Raw genomic sequence first — 13,985 nt, 5'->3', positions numbered from 1 at the left:
TGCTTCTTTCATCCCTTTGAGCATTTTCAGTCTGTGTTTAGTGTGCTTAGCTGCACCCTAACCAAATGGTTAATGATCTACTTCTCTCAGCTGACTCCGGTGAAGGCTCCAATCTTAAATGTTCCATTTCACACACACACACACACACACACACACACACACACACACACACACACACACACACACACACTCACACACACACACTTGACACAATCATAGCTATTCGTAATCATTCATCATGCCTATATGATCCCTCTTTGGGGCCTAAGTGGCGGTTAATTCATAAATCCCTCTCCTGTGTGGGTGGCGTTCAGCTCTATGTTGCTATAAATCTTAATGATCATTCAGAGCTCTGCATTGACTGTGTACTGCTACATTTTGTGTTCCGAGCCGCATTCACTGTGTAGTGTTTTGTGTTCGTTCACTACAGCCAGTCCCATGATCAAATATTTATTTGTGTTTGTTGGTTGATTGGCACAGCCCACTGTACAACAGTGTTCATGTACCGTGTTTAAATTAAATCGACAGATACGGGCTACCTATCCTCCAAATTGGCCGACTTGCTGTTGAGGATTACATTTTTTTCTGTTGCCCGGTTCAAGTTTTACAGGCACCTTCAACCGAGTCTTCGTACAATCAGAATTTGATCCATCTGGTCACAGAGAGCAGGAGGTCCGGCCGCTCAACCAGAGGAAATACACACATGCTGCTCTCCACCCGCTCGGTCAGACAAGGTTGTGTTTGAAATCGTATACTAACCCACAACATTTTTAGGATTGCCCCCAGAGGCTTATCATCGTCAGACCCGTAGCCAAGAGTTCAGAGTCTGCACTGAAGTAAACTCAAGCAATATGTCTTCTCTGCATCACGTGACTGTATCTACGGCGACGTTACTGGTCCGAACTCCTGTTGAATTAGAATGATCCCAAATGTAAATCAACATTACCTCTTCTTCCGTACACAAAATCCAGTTAGAACGCACAACTGTACGTACTCAATGGTATGTCATGATTAGTTAAATAGTATGCTAGTATCTTTCACATCCATGTTTGGGACACTGCTTGAGCCGGGACTTTTGATATTTCACAAGCGCACAAGAACACACACAAACACAGACTGAGAAAGGCCATTCCATTCCATCCACTCCTTCGATTGTTCTCGCTAATCAGGGCAACAACCCTGAGGCAAAGTGTTGTGAAGTATGTGAAGAGAACCGTGTCAAGAAGTGCCACGTCCCGCCCAACATTTTATGCAATGTTTATGACAGCTGCTATACGGACAACATGATAACATATAAACCTTGGGCGAGAAGCACTTCATAGAGATATCGCTTTCTTTAAGGCAGCTGTATAGAGCTGAGAAAACACCAATAGAAAAATCAATATGAATGATAAAAAAGTTGTAAAAACTGATATTTTAAGTGCAGCAAAAATACCATTATCCACTATCATCAGAGAAGAGAACTGTTGGTAGGATGATCAGTTAAAGAAGACCCAGCTGGTTGGATCAGCAGGACGCAGCAGGCAAGTTCTAACTTGGTAATGATTTTCAGAATGAGGATAGATAGGCATGAAGTGCAAGAACACCCACCAGTTGTTCCTAACCCATCCTCTTTCTGGAATGAAGCAAAACTTGAAACCACTCCCTCTTCCTTCTTGGCATATTGATATTCACAAACGCACTATCACTGAGAGGGGAAATGGCACAGCGAGGAGATCAGCTTGAGCGGAAAAAACTCTGCTGTTTCATCTGTCGGGATCTAATGAAGGATCCAGTGATTATTCCCTGCGGGCACAGCTACTGCATCAGCTGTATTAAAAAATGCTGGGATGAGGAAGATCAGAAGGGAATCCACAGCTGTCCCCAGTGCAGAAAGACCTTTAGACCGAGGCCTCCGCTGGTGAAAAACACCACGTTGGCAGATTTAGTGGAGGAACTGAGGAAGACGGGACTCCCAGTTGCTCTGGCTGATCACTGCTTTGCCAGACCTGAAGATGTGGGGTGTGATGTCTGCACTGGGAGAAAACGGAAAGCTCTCAAGTCCTGCCTGCAGTGTCGGGTTTCTTACTGTGAGACGCACATCCAGCTTCACCATGACGTTCCAGCAAAGAAACACCGGCTGGTTGAAGCGGCGAAGCTCCAGGAGAACATCTGTACCCAACATAATGAGGTGAAGAACATTTTCTGCCACACTGATAAGCAATGCATCTGTTTTAAATGCCTAATGAAGGAACACAAAGGCCACAACACAGGGGTGGCCTCAACAGAAATGACTGAGAAGCAGGAAGAGCTCAGAAAGAGCCGACAAGAAACCCAGCAGAGAATCCAGAGCCGAGAGAAAGATGCGGAGGTGCTTCAGCAGCAGGTGGAGGCCCTCATTTGCGCCGCCGATAGAGCAGTGGAGGGCAGTGAGAAGATGTCTGCTGAGCTGATTCGTCTCATCAAGAAAAGAAGCTCTGCTGTGATGCGTAAGGTCAAAGCCCAGCAGGAAAGTGAAGAGAGTCGGGTCAAAGAACTTCAGGAGAAGGTGCAGCAGGAGATCGACTATCTGAGGACGAGAGACGCTAATCTGGAGCAGCTCTCGGACATAAAGGATCCAACCCAGTTTCTGTTCAAATACACCTCGCTGTCACGTCTCCCTCATTCTACCGCCTTACCCGTCTTCAATACGGGCCCTTTGCAACACTTTGAGGACGTGACTGCATCTGTATCAGCGGCCGGAGAAAAGCTGAAGGTCAGTCATAGTGAGGAATGGAACAAGATCTCGAAGACAGTGGCTGAAATATATGTTTTACCGCCCCAAGACCCCAAGACGAGAGCCGACTGCTCACAATATGCAGAGCCCCTATTTTTTTTTAAAATTGATAGAAACACGACGAGCATGCAGATGGTATTATCTGAAGGGGACAGAAAGGTGACGAGAACGAGAGATCCACAGTCATACGATGATCACGCAGACAGGTTCATGTCCCGGTCTCAGGCTCTGTGCAAAACAGGTCTGACTGGACGTCACTACTGGGAAGTGGAGTGGAGTGGCTTAGGAGTTTCAGTAGCAGTCGCATACAGGGATATTGCCAGAACAGGAAAGAGGAGTGTATTTGGTGATAATGACACGTCTTGGGCATTGGAGTGTTTGGACCAGAGTACTCATATCACTTATAATTCCAAACATAACAGTATCGATCGTAAAGAGTTAATTAAACCCCCTAAGTCCTTCAGAGTAGGAGTGTTCCTGGACCACAAGGCAGGGCTTCTGTCCTTTTACAGGATCTCTGACACCTTCACTCTCCTTCACAAAGTCAAGGCCAAATTCAGTCAGCCACTCTATGCTGGTCTTGGTGTTTATTATTTTGGATCTACAGCGGAGTTTTGTGAAGTCAAGACTTAGAGTGGATGTTTTGAGGGCTTTGGCAATCTGGATAGAGGTTGAGTCACTGTTGTGACGGCTCATATAGTAATGAAATGTGGTGGATATGCTCCTATTTGTCCTGTATTTGCATTGTTGTTGTGATTATTAATTGCGCCTTAATTGAGCAGCGTGACATGTTTTCTTTTTCTTTTAACTTGCATCAGTGTATTCAGCAAAGTGCAGTTAAATTTGAATCGTTAATCCGTTTCATCATCGGATTATTTTCCCCCAGTGCTGACATACTTGCCGTACTTTTTGTTGTGTGTAAAGTGAATATGTGGATAACAAGATACAGATTGATAGTTTTGTGATTGAATATGTGAACAAAGTCCATCAGTAAAGTTGATGAAAAGCGTTGCAGATGATAACTTTTACAGCTACATGTTTCAACAGAGTATTCAGCAAAGAGCTCAAAGGACATGTCCAATTAAAATGTTCCTGTCTCAATGTAACACAAGTCTGTGACACTGACAACATAAATACAAATTAAAAAAATACTCATAAAATGTAACCTTTTGTGTGTGTTGTATGTGGTGCTGCTGTTTAGATATGTGAAGTCAGACGGTTACGTCAAGTACTTGCTTGTTTGTTCTATGCCTCTGTGACATCATCAATCTGCTGACAGCTTTATTGTTTAATGGATAACAGCAGTACGTTGATTAATAAGGAAACGGCTAGATTACCGTATGTCCTTTGAGAGAAAAAAAACCACTGCTGTCAGTGTTGGTGAAACAAAAGCAGAACGTTTAAGACAAAATGCAGATATTTTGACTTCGTAGGAAAAGCATACATGGATTTAATAATATTAACGATGGGCCCGTTCTTTCCCAGTAAGCCGTACTAGTGTGTCTGTGTGCCCTCACGCACTATACAAGGACCCTGTCACCTAACCAGCAAAATGGAATTCAGCCATCCTTAATTCCCACCTGTGCTTTTCCTTCTGTGACGACCCTCCTCCTTCTCCTCCCATACCTCGGTGTCCCTGCTGCTTTTGGTTGTCCATTGCAGGTGCTGAATTGGATCGTCATCTGCTGGCCTGAAATACCTTCTTCATTTGGCAGCCTCGATCTCTGGGAGTGAAGAGCTTTTGTGTTACTGGCATGACACAGTGGCCGTGGTTTATGGTTTAGTTATGGTCTTTTTCCCACACTGGCATACATCCATACACTTCTCAACTGATACCTCCATGTTACAGCAGTGACACTTTCAGATTTGGCTCAGTAACTATTATCACCTCGAAGTTTCAGAACTAAAGTTGAAGTGACGGTGAGGTCTGTGTGGGTCACAGTGTAGTGACAACAGGTGGTTTATTCAACAGTATGCAGAGAAAAAACACCTCATGTTGAATAATGCTCCTTCAAAAGAAGATGTCAGGCTTTACAAACCTGGGATGAGACAAGGTAGTGGAAAAACACAAAGCAGCAGAGTGAACAAATGACGCACACACGCACACACACCCCATTGACAGTATCTACAGTAACACCTGTTAGTCCTGTTAGTGCCACACGTCGCTCAATGTGCTCAGCAGCCTCTGACTCAGTGAGATTAAGACAAGGTGAGATGTGACCCAATTTAAGATTTGAGTGTTTCCGCCCATTAACCATAAATTACTTCAAATTTCACACCATCAGCTTTTCCTTCCAGTTAACCATCGATTTCCTTTATGGGTGGGTTAACAGCTTACATCACATTATGTAGCGCTAAAACTGAATGAAATAGCCTAACACTTTACTGTATAATAGTTTATAATATGTTTCTTTTGTCACAAAAGAGCCGAACAAAAACTCAGATCAGGAACTAGCTGATTAAAAGAAAAAAAACAAGTAAGCAAAACTACAAATCTGAGCAGACTTTGGAGCTGCTGTGGGGACTCGAGCCGAAACAATGAGTTGATTCATTTATTAGTTGCAATTTGGTAATCAATACTGATTACCAAATCAATTATTACCTAATCAATTATTGATTACCAAATTGCCCCCCCCCCCCCCCCAACAAGGTCCTGGTTCCGGCTTCTCAAATGTGAGGATTTGGGGTGTTTCTATTTTTCCATCATTGTAAAATGAGCATCTTCATTTTTTTGTAATTGACATGTTATGCCCCAAATGATTAATCGAGGAAAGTGAGAAAATACTTGGCAGTTTATTCGTAAAATAGCGATTTAAATAGGAACAATTTATAATCAAGAACACGCAGCCGATGCCCGCTCTTGGTATTAAGACGGGTTTCTTTCATTCTTCATATTATGAACACTTTTCGGTTGGTACAAAACGGAAAAAGAACCTAAAACCAGCAAAACAAGAGGTCCGCTTCCTATTTTTTGTCGACAAAAAAAAGAAAAAAAAAGAAAACTGATAGTCTCCTCAGTGTCCTCGCGGCTCACATGGCCGCCAGCTCCTGCAGCAGCCTCTCCTTCTCCTGCCGCAGCTCCACGATGCTCTGCTGGTTCTGCTCCAGCCGGTCCTCCAGCCACTGCAGCAGCGGCCCGCTCACCGCGGACATCTGGCTGCACAGGTTCTTGGTGAACACCGAGCCGTTGTGGATCTTGGTGACGGGGTCCAGGTGCGCCAGGCTGTGGATCTTGCGGTAGGTGTCCTGCTCCTCCTGGCACAGGATCCGCGGCAGCTCCACGGCCGACTCCAGGCACACCTTGCCGATGGCCTCGCGGGGCATGACGTGGACGGGGATCTCCACCCGCTCGTACTCGGAGCCCTTCTGCGCCTGCACGGACTGGAAGCCCGTGTACAGCACACGGCCCGTCTTGGTGTTCTTGTCCTCGATGAAGCAGGAGAAGATGAGGCCCACGAAGCACTGGTCCAGCATCTGGTACATCGCCTGGGTCCTCACGTCCACGTGGGAGGGCCACACGGTGATGTGCGGGTGCGAGTGGTACCAGCCGACCACGCGCATCGGCCTGCCGGTCATGTCGGCCAGCCGATCCGCCTCCGTGGAGGCCGCCGACAGCTGCTCCGGGGAGATCTCCACCCGGTCCTTCCTCTTGTCCGAGCGGCGGAGGATGATGACGGAGTGGATGTGGACGATGCGGAGGGTTTCCACCTCTCCGATGCACAGACCCATCACCTCCTCCTTTTCCGTGCTCAGCGCGTGGTTCATACACACGAGGAAGGCGTCCGACTCCAGGTGGACGGCGCTCACGGCCATCGCGTTTCACGGAGCGGCGGGTTTACTCGGGGCGAAAACGTAAACACGGGAGCAGCGTTTCACTTCCGCGTTCTGGTGTGTTACACAAAAAACATTCCGTGTTGACGCAGCCGGGCTCTTCCTGCCGATAGTGGACAGTTCCGCTTATTTATCTCTCTCTAAAACAAATTGAGATATTATCCATGGTATTTTTTTAATTAATAGACGCGACTGGGCGTTATTATATCCACGTTATGTGTTATTAAACACCTTTATTGCGAGGTTATGTTGGTGGGATAGGTTATTTCTGTTTCCACTGTGACTCAAATTTAATAAATGAATAAATAGGCAGTGGCTACATTCAATACATCCAAATAATACGTAAAACAATACAAACAATTATAATATCATTATAATATCATTGATAAGTAATATACATAATTAATTAAAGTATCAAAGTACTTACTAGGCAGCTCATTGGTGCAATATTTTTAAGTGTTATAATGAATGAGCTAGAGGTAAAAAAAAGTATTAGGTACAAGTATGTTTGTACATTTTAACACTTAAAAAGTGTACTTGAGGTACTACAAAACTTGAACTCACGGCAGCCAGTTGCTTTCAGTTGTCAATGTTTTTATTTATTATATGCAATACAATAATAAACATCATGGTCAAGAAGCCAAATTGACAACAATACATGTATTTGCCAAGTGCTTTTCATTATAATTGTACAAAATTATCATAAACCAGGTTTATGTAAAAAAGATTATCACTAAAAATGTCTTCAATCAAAAGTAAAAGTGCAGTCGTTCACTTAAAAAAGGAACCCCTTTATTACAATTTCAATTACAGTGCAACTGTAAACAAATGATTCATATAAAAGAAATACTGCATAAAAGTGCTTTTCTCTGCTGTAAATGCCCTTCAGCTACACATGTTGTACCTGAGGCTAATACTTTTAGAATGTAATACAAAAAGAAATGATTAGTGCGAAGAAAGACCGCAACATTGGAAGAAATCACACCTTTACTCTAGCTGTGTCTTCTTGGCTGACTGTAAATGCAGACATACTTTGGTGATCCCCCCTTCATGATCAAAATGTTCTGGAACTAAACATAACTTAATCCACATTTCATAAGAAAACATGACCAAGAAAGAAAGCAACCAGATTGTTTTGTTTAACACTTTCATTACCCTTATTTTGCCTTCCCAAAGTCAGCTGCAGTACACATTGCAAAACTCCTCTGAAGAAGGTCATGAGCCAAACAAAAAAACAAACATAATAATGTCTGATGAAAGATATATTCGCATGGCCATCTGTTTAGGTAACGGCTACACAATCACAGCTCACAGTTTCCTGACTCAAATAATAAATCACATAGTCAGCTTTCTAACTTCTTTTCTACTCGAGCTTCGAGAACACAGCAGCAGACCCATTCCCATGCGAAGCGAAAACACCAAGTCCCTGATGGTGTGGCTGAGTGAATCTAGTCTGGACTCTGTGGAGGAGAGTCATGGTGGCGGACACGCTGTAGAAACACAGGGTACCTGCTGAGTGGTCCAGGTACACTCCTACTGTGGAGGACTGGGGGCCTGAGATAAATGTTTTAATACCGTTATGTCTGAACTCATAATTGTTGCTGAAGCACTCTAATGCCCAAGACTTGTCATCATTTCCAAAACCGCTTTCATATCCTGTTCTGCTGATATCCTTGTACGTGACTGCGACAGAAACCTCACATCCGGCCCTCTCCACCTCCCAGTAATGGCGGCCGCTCACACTCCCTCTGCTCAGAACCTGAAACATGTCGGTGAACCTGTCTTGATGACTTGAGTACAACTGGTTTTCACTGGTCACGGTTGCTTTTCGGTTCCCTTCCGACAACAACAGCCGCACGTTGGCGGTGTTTGGATCCAGCGTGATTTGGCATGAATATTGTAAGAATTCAACCCTGGTCTTGGGCTCTGGTTGTGGCCGCAAAACATCCACTTCGGGCTCTGAGATCTTGGTCCACGCTTCACTCAGAATGTCTTGTAGCTTTTCTCTGGCCTCTGACACAACTGCCGTCACGTCCTCAAAGTAGTGCAGAGGACGGCTATCGTTGTCGACTAAGTTTGAAGCTCTACTGAGACACGACAGGGCGGGGTAGTTCTGTAGAAACTGTGCGTGGTCCTCTGTGCGTGAGAGCTGCTTTAGCTCAGCGTCTCTCCTCCTCAGTTCAGCGATTTCCCGCTGCAGCTTCTCCTGAAGCTCAGCGGTCCGACTGACTTCAGTCTTCTGCCGGGATCTTACCTGCTGCTTCACATCAGAGCTTTTGCTCTTGCAAAGGCGGACCAGCTGAGTGAAGATTTTCTCGCTGTTCTTCACAACTTTATCGGCGGAGCGATTGAGGGCCTCCACCTCCTGCTGAAGCGTTGTCGCGTCTTTCTCTCGGCTCTGGATTCTCTGCTGGATTCTTTGTCGACTCGTTTCGAGCTCTCCCTGCCTCTCCGCCCTTTCCGTCGAGGCCAACACCGTGTCGTGGTTTTTGTGTTCGTCCCTGGAGCAGATGATACAGATGCACTGCTGATCAGTGCGGCAGAAAATCTTCATCACTTCACCGTGGTGGGAGCAGATGTTCTCCTGGAGCTTCTTGGAAGGGTCGACCAGCTTGTGCTTTTCAAAGGCCGGGGACTCATAGTGAGGCTGGATGTGTGTCTCACAGTAAGAGACCAGACACTGCAGGCAGGACTTGAGAGCTCTCAGTTTTCTCCCAGTGCAGAAATCGCACCCCACATCTTCAGGTCCGGCATAGCAGTGCTCAGCCAGAGCAACTGGGAGTCCCGTCTTCCTCAGTTCCTCCACTAAATCTGCCAGCATGGTGTTTTTCACCAGCGCAGGCCTCGGTCTAAAGGTCTGTCTACACTGGGGACAGCTGTGGCTTTCCTTCTGATCTTCCTCATTCCAGTGGCTTTTAATACATCCCATGCAGTAGCTGTGCCCACAGGGAATAGTCACTGGATCCTTCAGTAGATCCAGACAGATGGAACAGCAAAGTTTTTTCCGATCCATCCGATTTTGTTGCTGCGGCATTTCACCCCGAAGAGACATGGAATGTGAAACAGTTTCTCTTTCTCTGATGAGAACTGTTCCAAACTTAAGCTTAGTTCCCTTTCTTCACGTCTGCTTGCGGATCTGCAGTGAACGGGGCTTCACTTTACAATGTGTTCGTTACACTCATCTGTACACTGGCAGATCTGCGAAAGAGGCAGGAAGCAGGAAATATCTGGACTGTTGGGACTGGCTGTGTTGGACAGCAGGAAGAGGGGGAGGGGTTATTGCGCTCACATTCATTCCAGGAAGAGGAGCCGTTTCAGTGAGGCAGCATGTTTATGTGAAGGGAAGAGTATGGGACATCAAAGTGGTCCAACACACTTTGATGAAAGTAGGCTACCAAATTGGAAATGTTTTGAGTTTGTAAAATGGATATCATGCTTTATGTCGGCCTATATCAGAATGTACAGTTAATAACCCAATGGGTTCTGAAATTCTGGTAAAATGTACCTGTGTTGTTTTGGCTTTAGTGAATTATTTATTTATTAGAAGGCAAATGACTTTTATACGAGATGCTGATTGACCAATGAGAGAGCACCACATCATACTTTTTGTCCCTCCTGTTGTATGAAAGACATCATTCTTGTAGCCTCTCAGCAAAAGGGGAAAAGTCAGGGCTATTTGTCTCCACTCCCTCCTGGCCTTCAGTTCGGTTGGGCTTCTTTGCGCTGTCAGCTTTTCACCACCAGGTGTCGCCATTGGCCTAATATTCATTCGGTGCCAGTTTATAGTCCTCAATACTTAGGTTTGTGATCTGCAAAACCAATGACTTCTCATCAGCTTAGGCTTTAGTGCTATTTAGCAAATGTTTGCATGCTAACACGCTCAACTAAGATGGCGACCATGGTAACCATCCCCACTATACATGAGCATGTTAGCATGGTGACTTCAGCGTGGATGCTAAACATATCCTCATAGAACTCCTGGCCTGACTCTAGACTCGTAGTCCCATAGGCCGATTGTATTTATGGTCTGTAATGTACAATGTGACCGCCGGCTCTCATCGCCACATCCCTACTGCTGAGGCAGCTGCTGGTTACCGGTGTACCACAATTCCCTGATGCACACTCTGGCTGTGCAACAGCTGTCAGGCACAGGAAGAGGAGTCTCTCAGGAGTACAGCCTGCAAAAGCATCAGCCTTCCACTGGCAACGTGATAGACAACGTTGCCAGTGGACATTAACCAGTTGATTCAACCAAACCCAAAAGGACGTGTAGGGTACGATACAAAAAGGCAGTTTGTTTAGGAACATGTGAGAAGTAAAAGTAATCGCTGGATGTTGCATTCAGGGTTCATGACAGACGTTGTGACCTCACTGTTTACGAAATACCAAACATACCTCTCTGTCTATTCTTGTCATATACATTGGCAGGTGTTCTCTAGTTCTTCTTTGGTCCAGCATCTTTTTCAGATTCTTATTCAACAGGAGGCCCTGAATAATCTGGCCAGAGGAACATGCCACACCGAATCCTCCTTGATGTCTCCATGGCAACAGGTTGTGGTGGTATAGAAACTTTGATCATAAAGGCGACACATGCATGATCAAATGGGAATTCACTGAGGCACACACACACACACACACACACACACACACACACACACACACACACACACACACACACACACACACACACACACACACACACACACACACAAAAGCACAGTCCTAAACATACACACTTTGTGTCAGCTAATAGTCACTATAAGCTTGTTAGACCGATGTGCGCTTGTGTATTCAGGAGTTCATAGAGCATTTGCTTTGGCACCTCACATGTTTGCAGAGGCGCTTGGTATCCATGACAAATGAGATGCTGCCAGTGAGATTGACTGAAAGATTAACTGGAGCCAGTAAGAAGGTACTGTATATGGTTCAAAGTGAAAAGTATTTGACATTTGTGAAAGGAAACAGTAGTGCGTGAGATGCTATTATTATAGAAACAGACCTAGAACGACACAACAGTGCTTCTCCCACAGAAATAATAGTCATGAGCAGTAACGCACTCGAAATACGATAAACAACACAACAAAGTGCTTAACAAAATAATAAGGGTGTTGATATTCTATTTTAATGTTATTGTCAACAGATCCTACTGAAAGACAAGAATCAACAATGTATGTGTCACTTGATACTTTCTGATTTTCACGTCTTTAACTCACAGCAACAGGCCCTTTTAATTTCAACAGAAGATTAAAAAAAAGTATCTGCCTGGGTGCTGTAGTCTTTATCAAACGCTGAACAACAAAGACCAAATTCTGTATTTGCTTGGGTAAATTTTTTTTTTTATTACACATTTAGTGCTCGAGAGAGCATTTCCAGAAACGGGACAGTGTGTGGGATTGAGTCCAAATAAACGTGTGTGTGTGTTTTTGTATGTGTGCATGTAAGTGTGCAAGTGAGCAGCAGTGTGGCTCACTGATGTGTTTTTAATAGGTTTTGGACATCAATGGAGCTTTATGGAATAGAACAATACTACTTATCAGGCTTTGGAGACAAATACAATACTTGTTTGGAGGGTCAGATCATTGTTTGTTTTTTTACGGTATTTGTTGAAAGTAATAAACACATAGATCACGAGATAAACTCGAACACCTATTCTACCCCACACCCCCCTCCCTCCATGAAAAGATCCAGGCGGATCTCCAAAAAGGCCATTTGAAGCACCTGCTCCACTTGGAGTCAAAGTTATATTTTGCATTGTTATTAGTGGTTATTACACAGTTGTACACATTGGTATATGTTTGTGGTAATACCAAAAATCAATTGAATTGAAGTTGTTAATTGTAAATGTGTGGCATCCGTAAGTAGCGGACTGGCTGTGCGTAATAGCGCACGAGCGAGTATAGGTGGCTCCGTTACGCATGACTGTATACGGCCCCAGGAAAGCCCAGTTTGCATATGCACTACGTCGTTAGAAAGCATGGAGACGAAGGGATCGACAAGCCTGACGTATCGATAACTGTTACTAATGAAATGCAGTGAAACTAAAACGGAGCAAATCCACGTTTCCAGGACACGGCATGGATAGGTCGGTCTCTTGGCTTCAATACAGGTCAGTGAACACACAACGCTGAGCCAGATGCTAACATTGTACACTATTGAAAACAAGCGTCATTGTGATCGCCAAACATCAGTGTGCTTCACAAATTGTACCCCGTCAAATTGGGTTCAAGGTTATTTCCGGTTACAGTGTTTGCTAATATCAAGCAGTTACAGGAAATTAAGCTTTAAGTTTCCTAGCAACCTACATTTAGTGAAAGGGTCTTTATTAGACCATCTAATTCACAGCATGTAACTCATGTTGCTGTTGGTGACTCAGGACTCTGAAAATGTATATCTATGTTTTTAAAAAGATGATCAGATTTGCTGTAAAAGTTATACCGTGTAGTAATAACTGCAAACAGTAGCACAACTTCACTGTGGAGTTAAAACAAATAAAAGAGCAGCAATAAATAACACAATCTCTTTCAGTTCCTTTTATTTCTAATGTTTTCTCTTTTTTTGTCACGTAAAATATCAGTATTGTTTGTCTTTCCACCTGTTGAACATTTAGGGCACAGTGAATGGGGAAGTGATATCTAGGCGCTAGGACCCTGTGGACTCAAGTCGTTCCAGGTTACACACACGATGCTGCCTTCACATGCAGCAAAAAGGATCAGCTTTGCATTTCGTATTTGTGGTGACTTCAAATTATGGTGAAGTGTGAGTTATCAATAATCCAACAATGAAACATAAATCCGCGAGTACATCGCTAAAATGATTTTCATGGGTTGTGAAATGTCTACAACTCTTGATGTGAACACTTATGGATACATGTAAAACATGCAGGGGATTGCTATTATGCTGAAAACTAGACATTTCATCAAATGACATCGGTTAAGCAGATTAACATTTTATTTAAACATTAAGGTATATAGTTCTGTGAGATATTATAGAAATAGAGATTAAAATATCACCAACCGAGCAGGAAGAAATGTTTGCTTTCGTTTCTTCATATGCATTTGGCCATAGTTAGGAAAACAATCAGATCAAATCCATGTCAATGATAACACATGACAAATGTTGCATACCTCATTCATGAACATGTAAAAACACACCACTGACAGTTCCCACATATTTAGCGGGATCTCTCTTATCCAATTTGGTAATAGTTTTTTGTAATAGTGACATTTGTAAAGCAATTGGAAGGCATATTTGTGGGCTACTGTACTTTTCCCACCAGAAAATGTTGGAAATACAATTATTCTGGTAGAGTGCATCAATCGCTCTGTTGTTCTTCTTATGGATCTAACTCACGGATGAAATGGACAGGAAAGCTACAGACAGTTATTTAGTTGTAATAGGT

The 13,985-nt window shown here is 44.0% G+C and overlaps 3 protein-coding genes across 3 annotated transcripts; 1 reads left to right on the top strand and 2 right to left on the bottom strand.

Moving 5' to 3' along the window:
- The first annotated feature begins 1,723 nt into the window (after nt 1-1,723).
- On the top strand, nt 1,724-3,911 carry LOC306751711 (E3 ubiquitin/ISG15 ligase TRIM25-like). The gene has a single exon (XM_079235331.1). The coding sequence runs from the start codon at nt 1,763-1,765 to the stop codon at nt 3,386-3,388; it is 1,626 nt and encodes a 541-aa protein (XP_079091457.1). The 5' UTR covers nt 1,724-1,762; the 3' UTR covers nt 3,389-3,911.
- Nucleotides 3,912-4,719: 808 nt separating this feature from the next.
- brcc3 (BRCA1/BRCA2-containing complex, subunit 3) lies at nt 4,720-6,588 on the bottom strand. The gene has a single exon (XM_079235498.1). The coding sequence runs from the start codon at nt 6,566-6,568 to the stop codon at nt 5,786-5,788; it is 783 nt and encodes a 260-aa protein (XP_079091624.1). The 5' UTR covers nt 6,569-6,588; the 3' UTR covers nt 4,720-5,785.
- Nucleotides 6,589-7,949: 1,361 nt separating this feature from the next.
- LOC306751350 (E3 ubiquitin/ISG15 ligase TRIM25-like) lies at nt 7,950-9,620 on the bottom strand (the record flags this gene model as incomplete). Its single annotated transcript, XM_079234915.1, has 1 exon — nt 7,950-9,620. The coding sequence occupies one exon, from the start codon at nt 9,618-9,620 to the stop codon at nt 7,950-7,952; it is 1,671 nt and encodes a 556-aa protein (XP_079091041.1).
- Nucleotides 9,621-13,985: the final 4,365 nt, after the last annotated feature.

This window comes from Taurulus bubalis (assembly GCF_910589615.1).
Source record: "Taurulus bubalis genome assembly, chromosome: 19".
Lineage (NCBI taxonomy): Eukaryota > Metazoa > Chordata > Actinopteri > Perciformes > Cottidae > Taurulus > Taurulus bubalis.
Note: the sequence above shows the minus strand (reverse complement) of the source record. Positions and strands in the feature narration are given on the sequence as shown.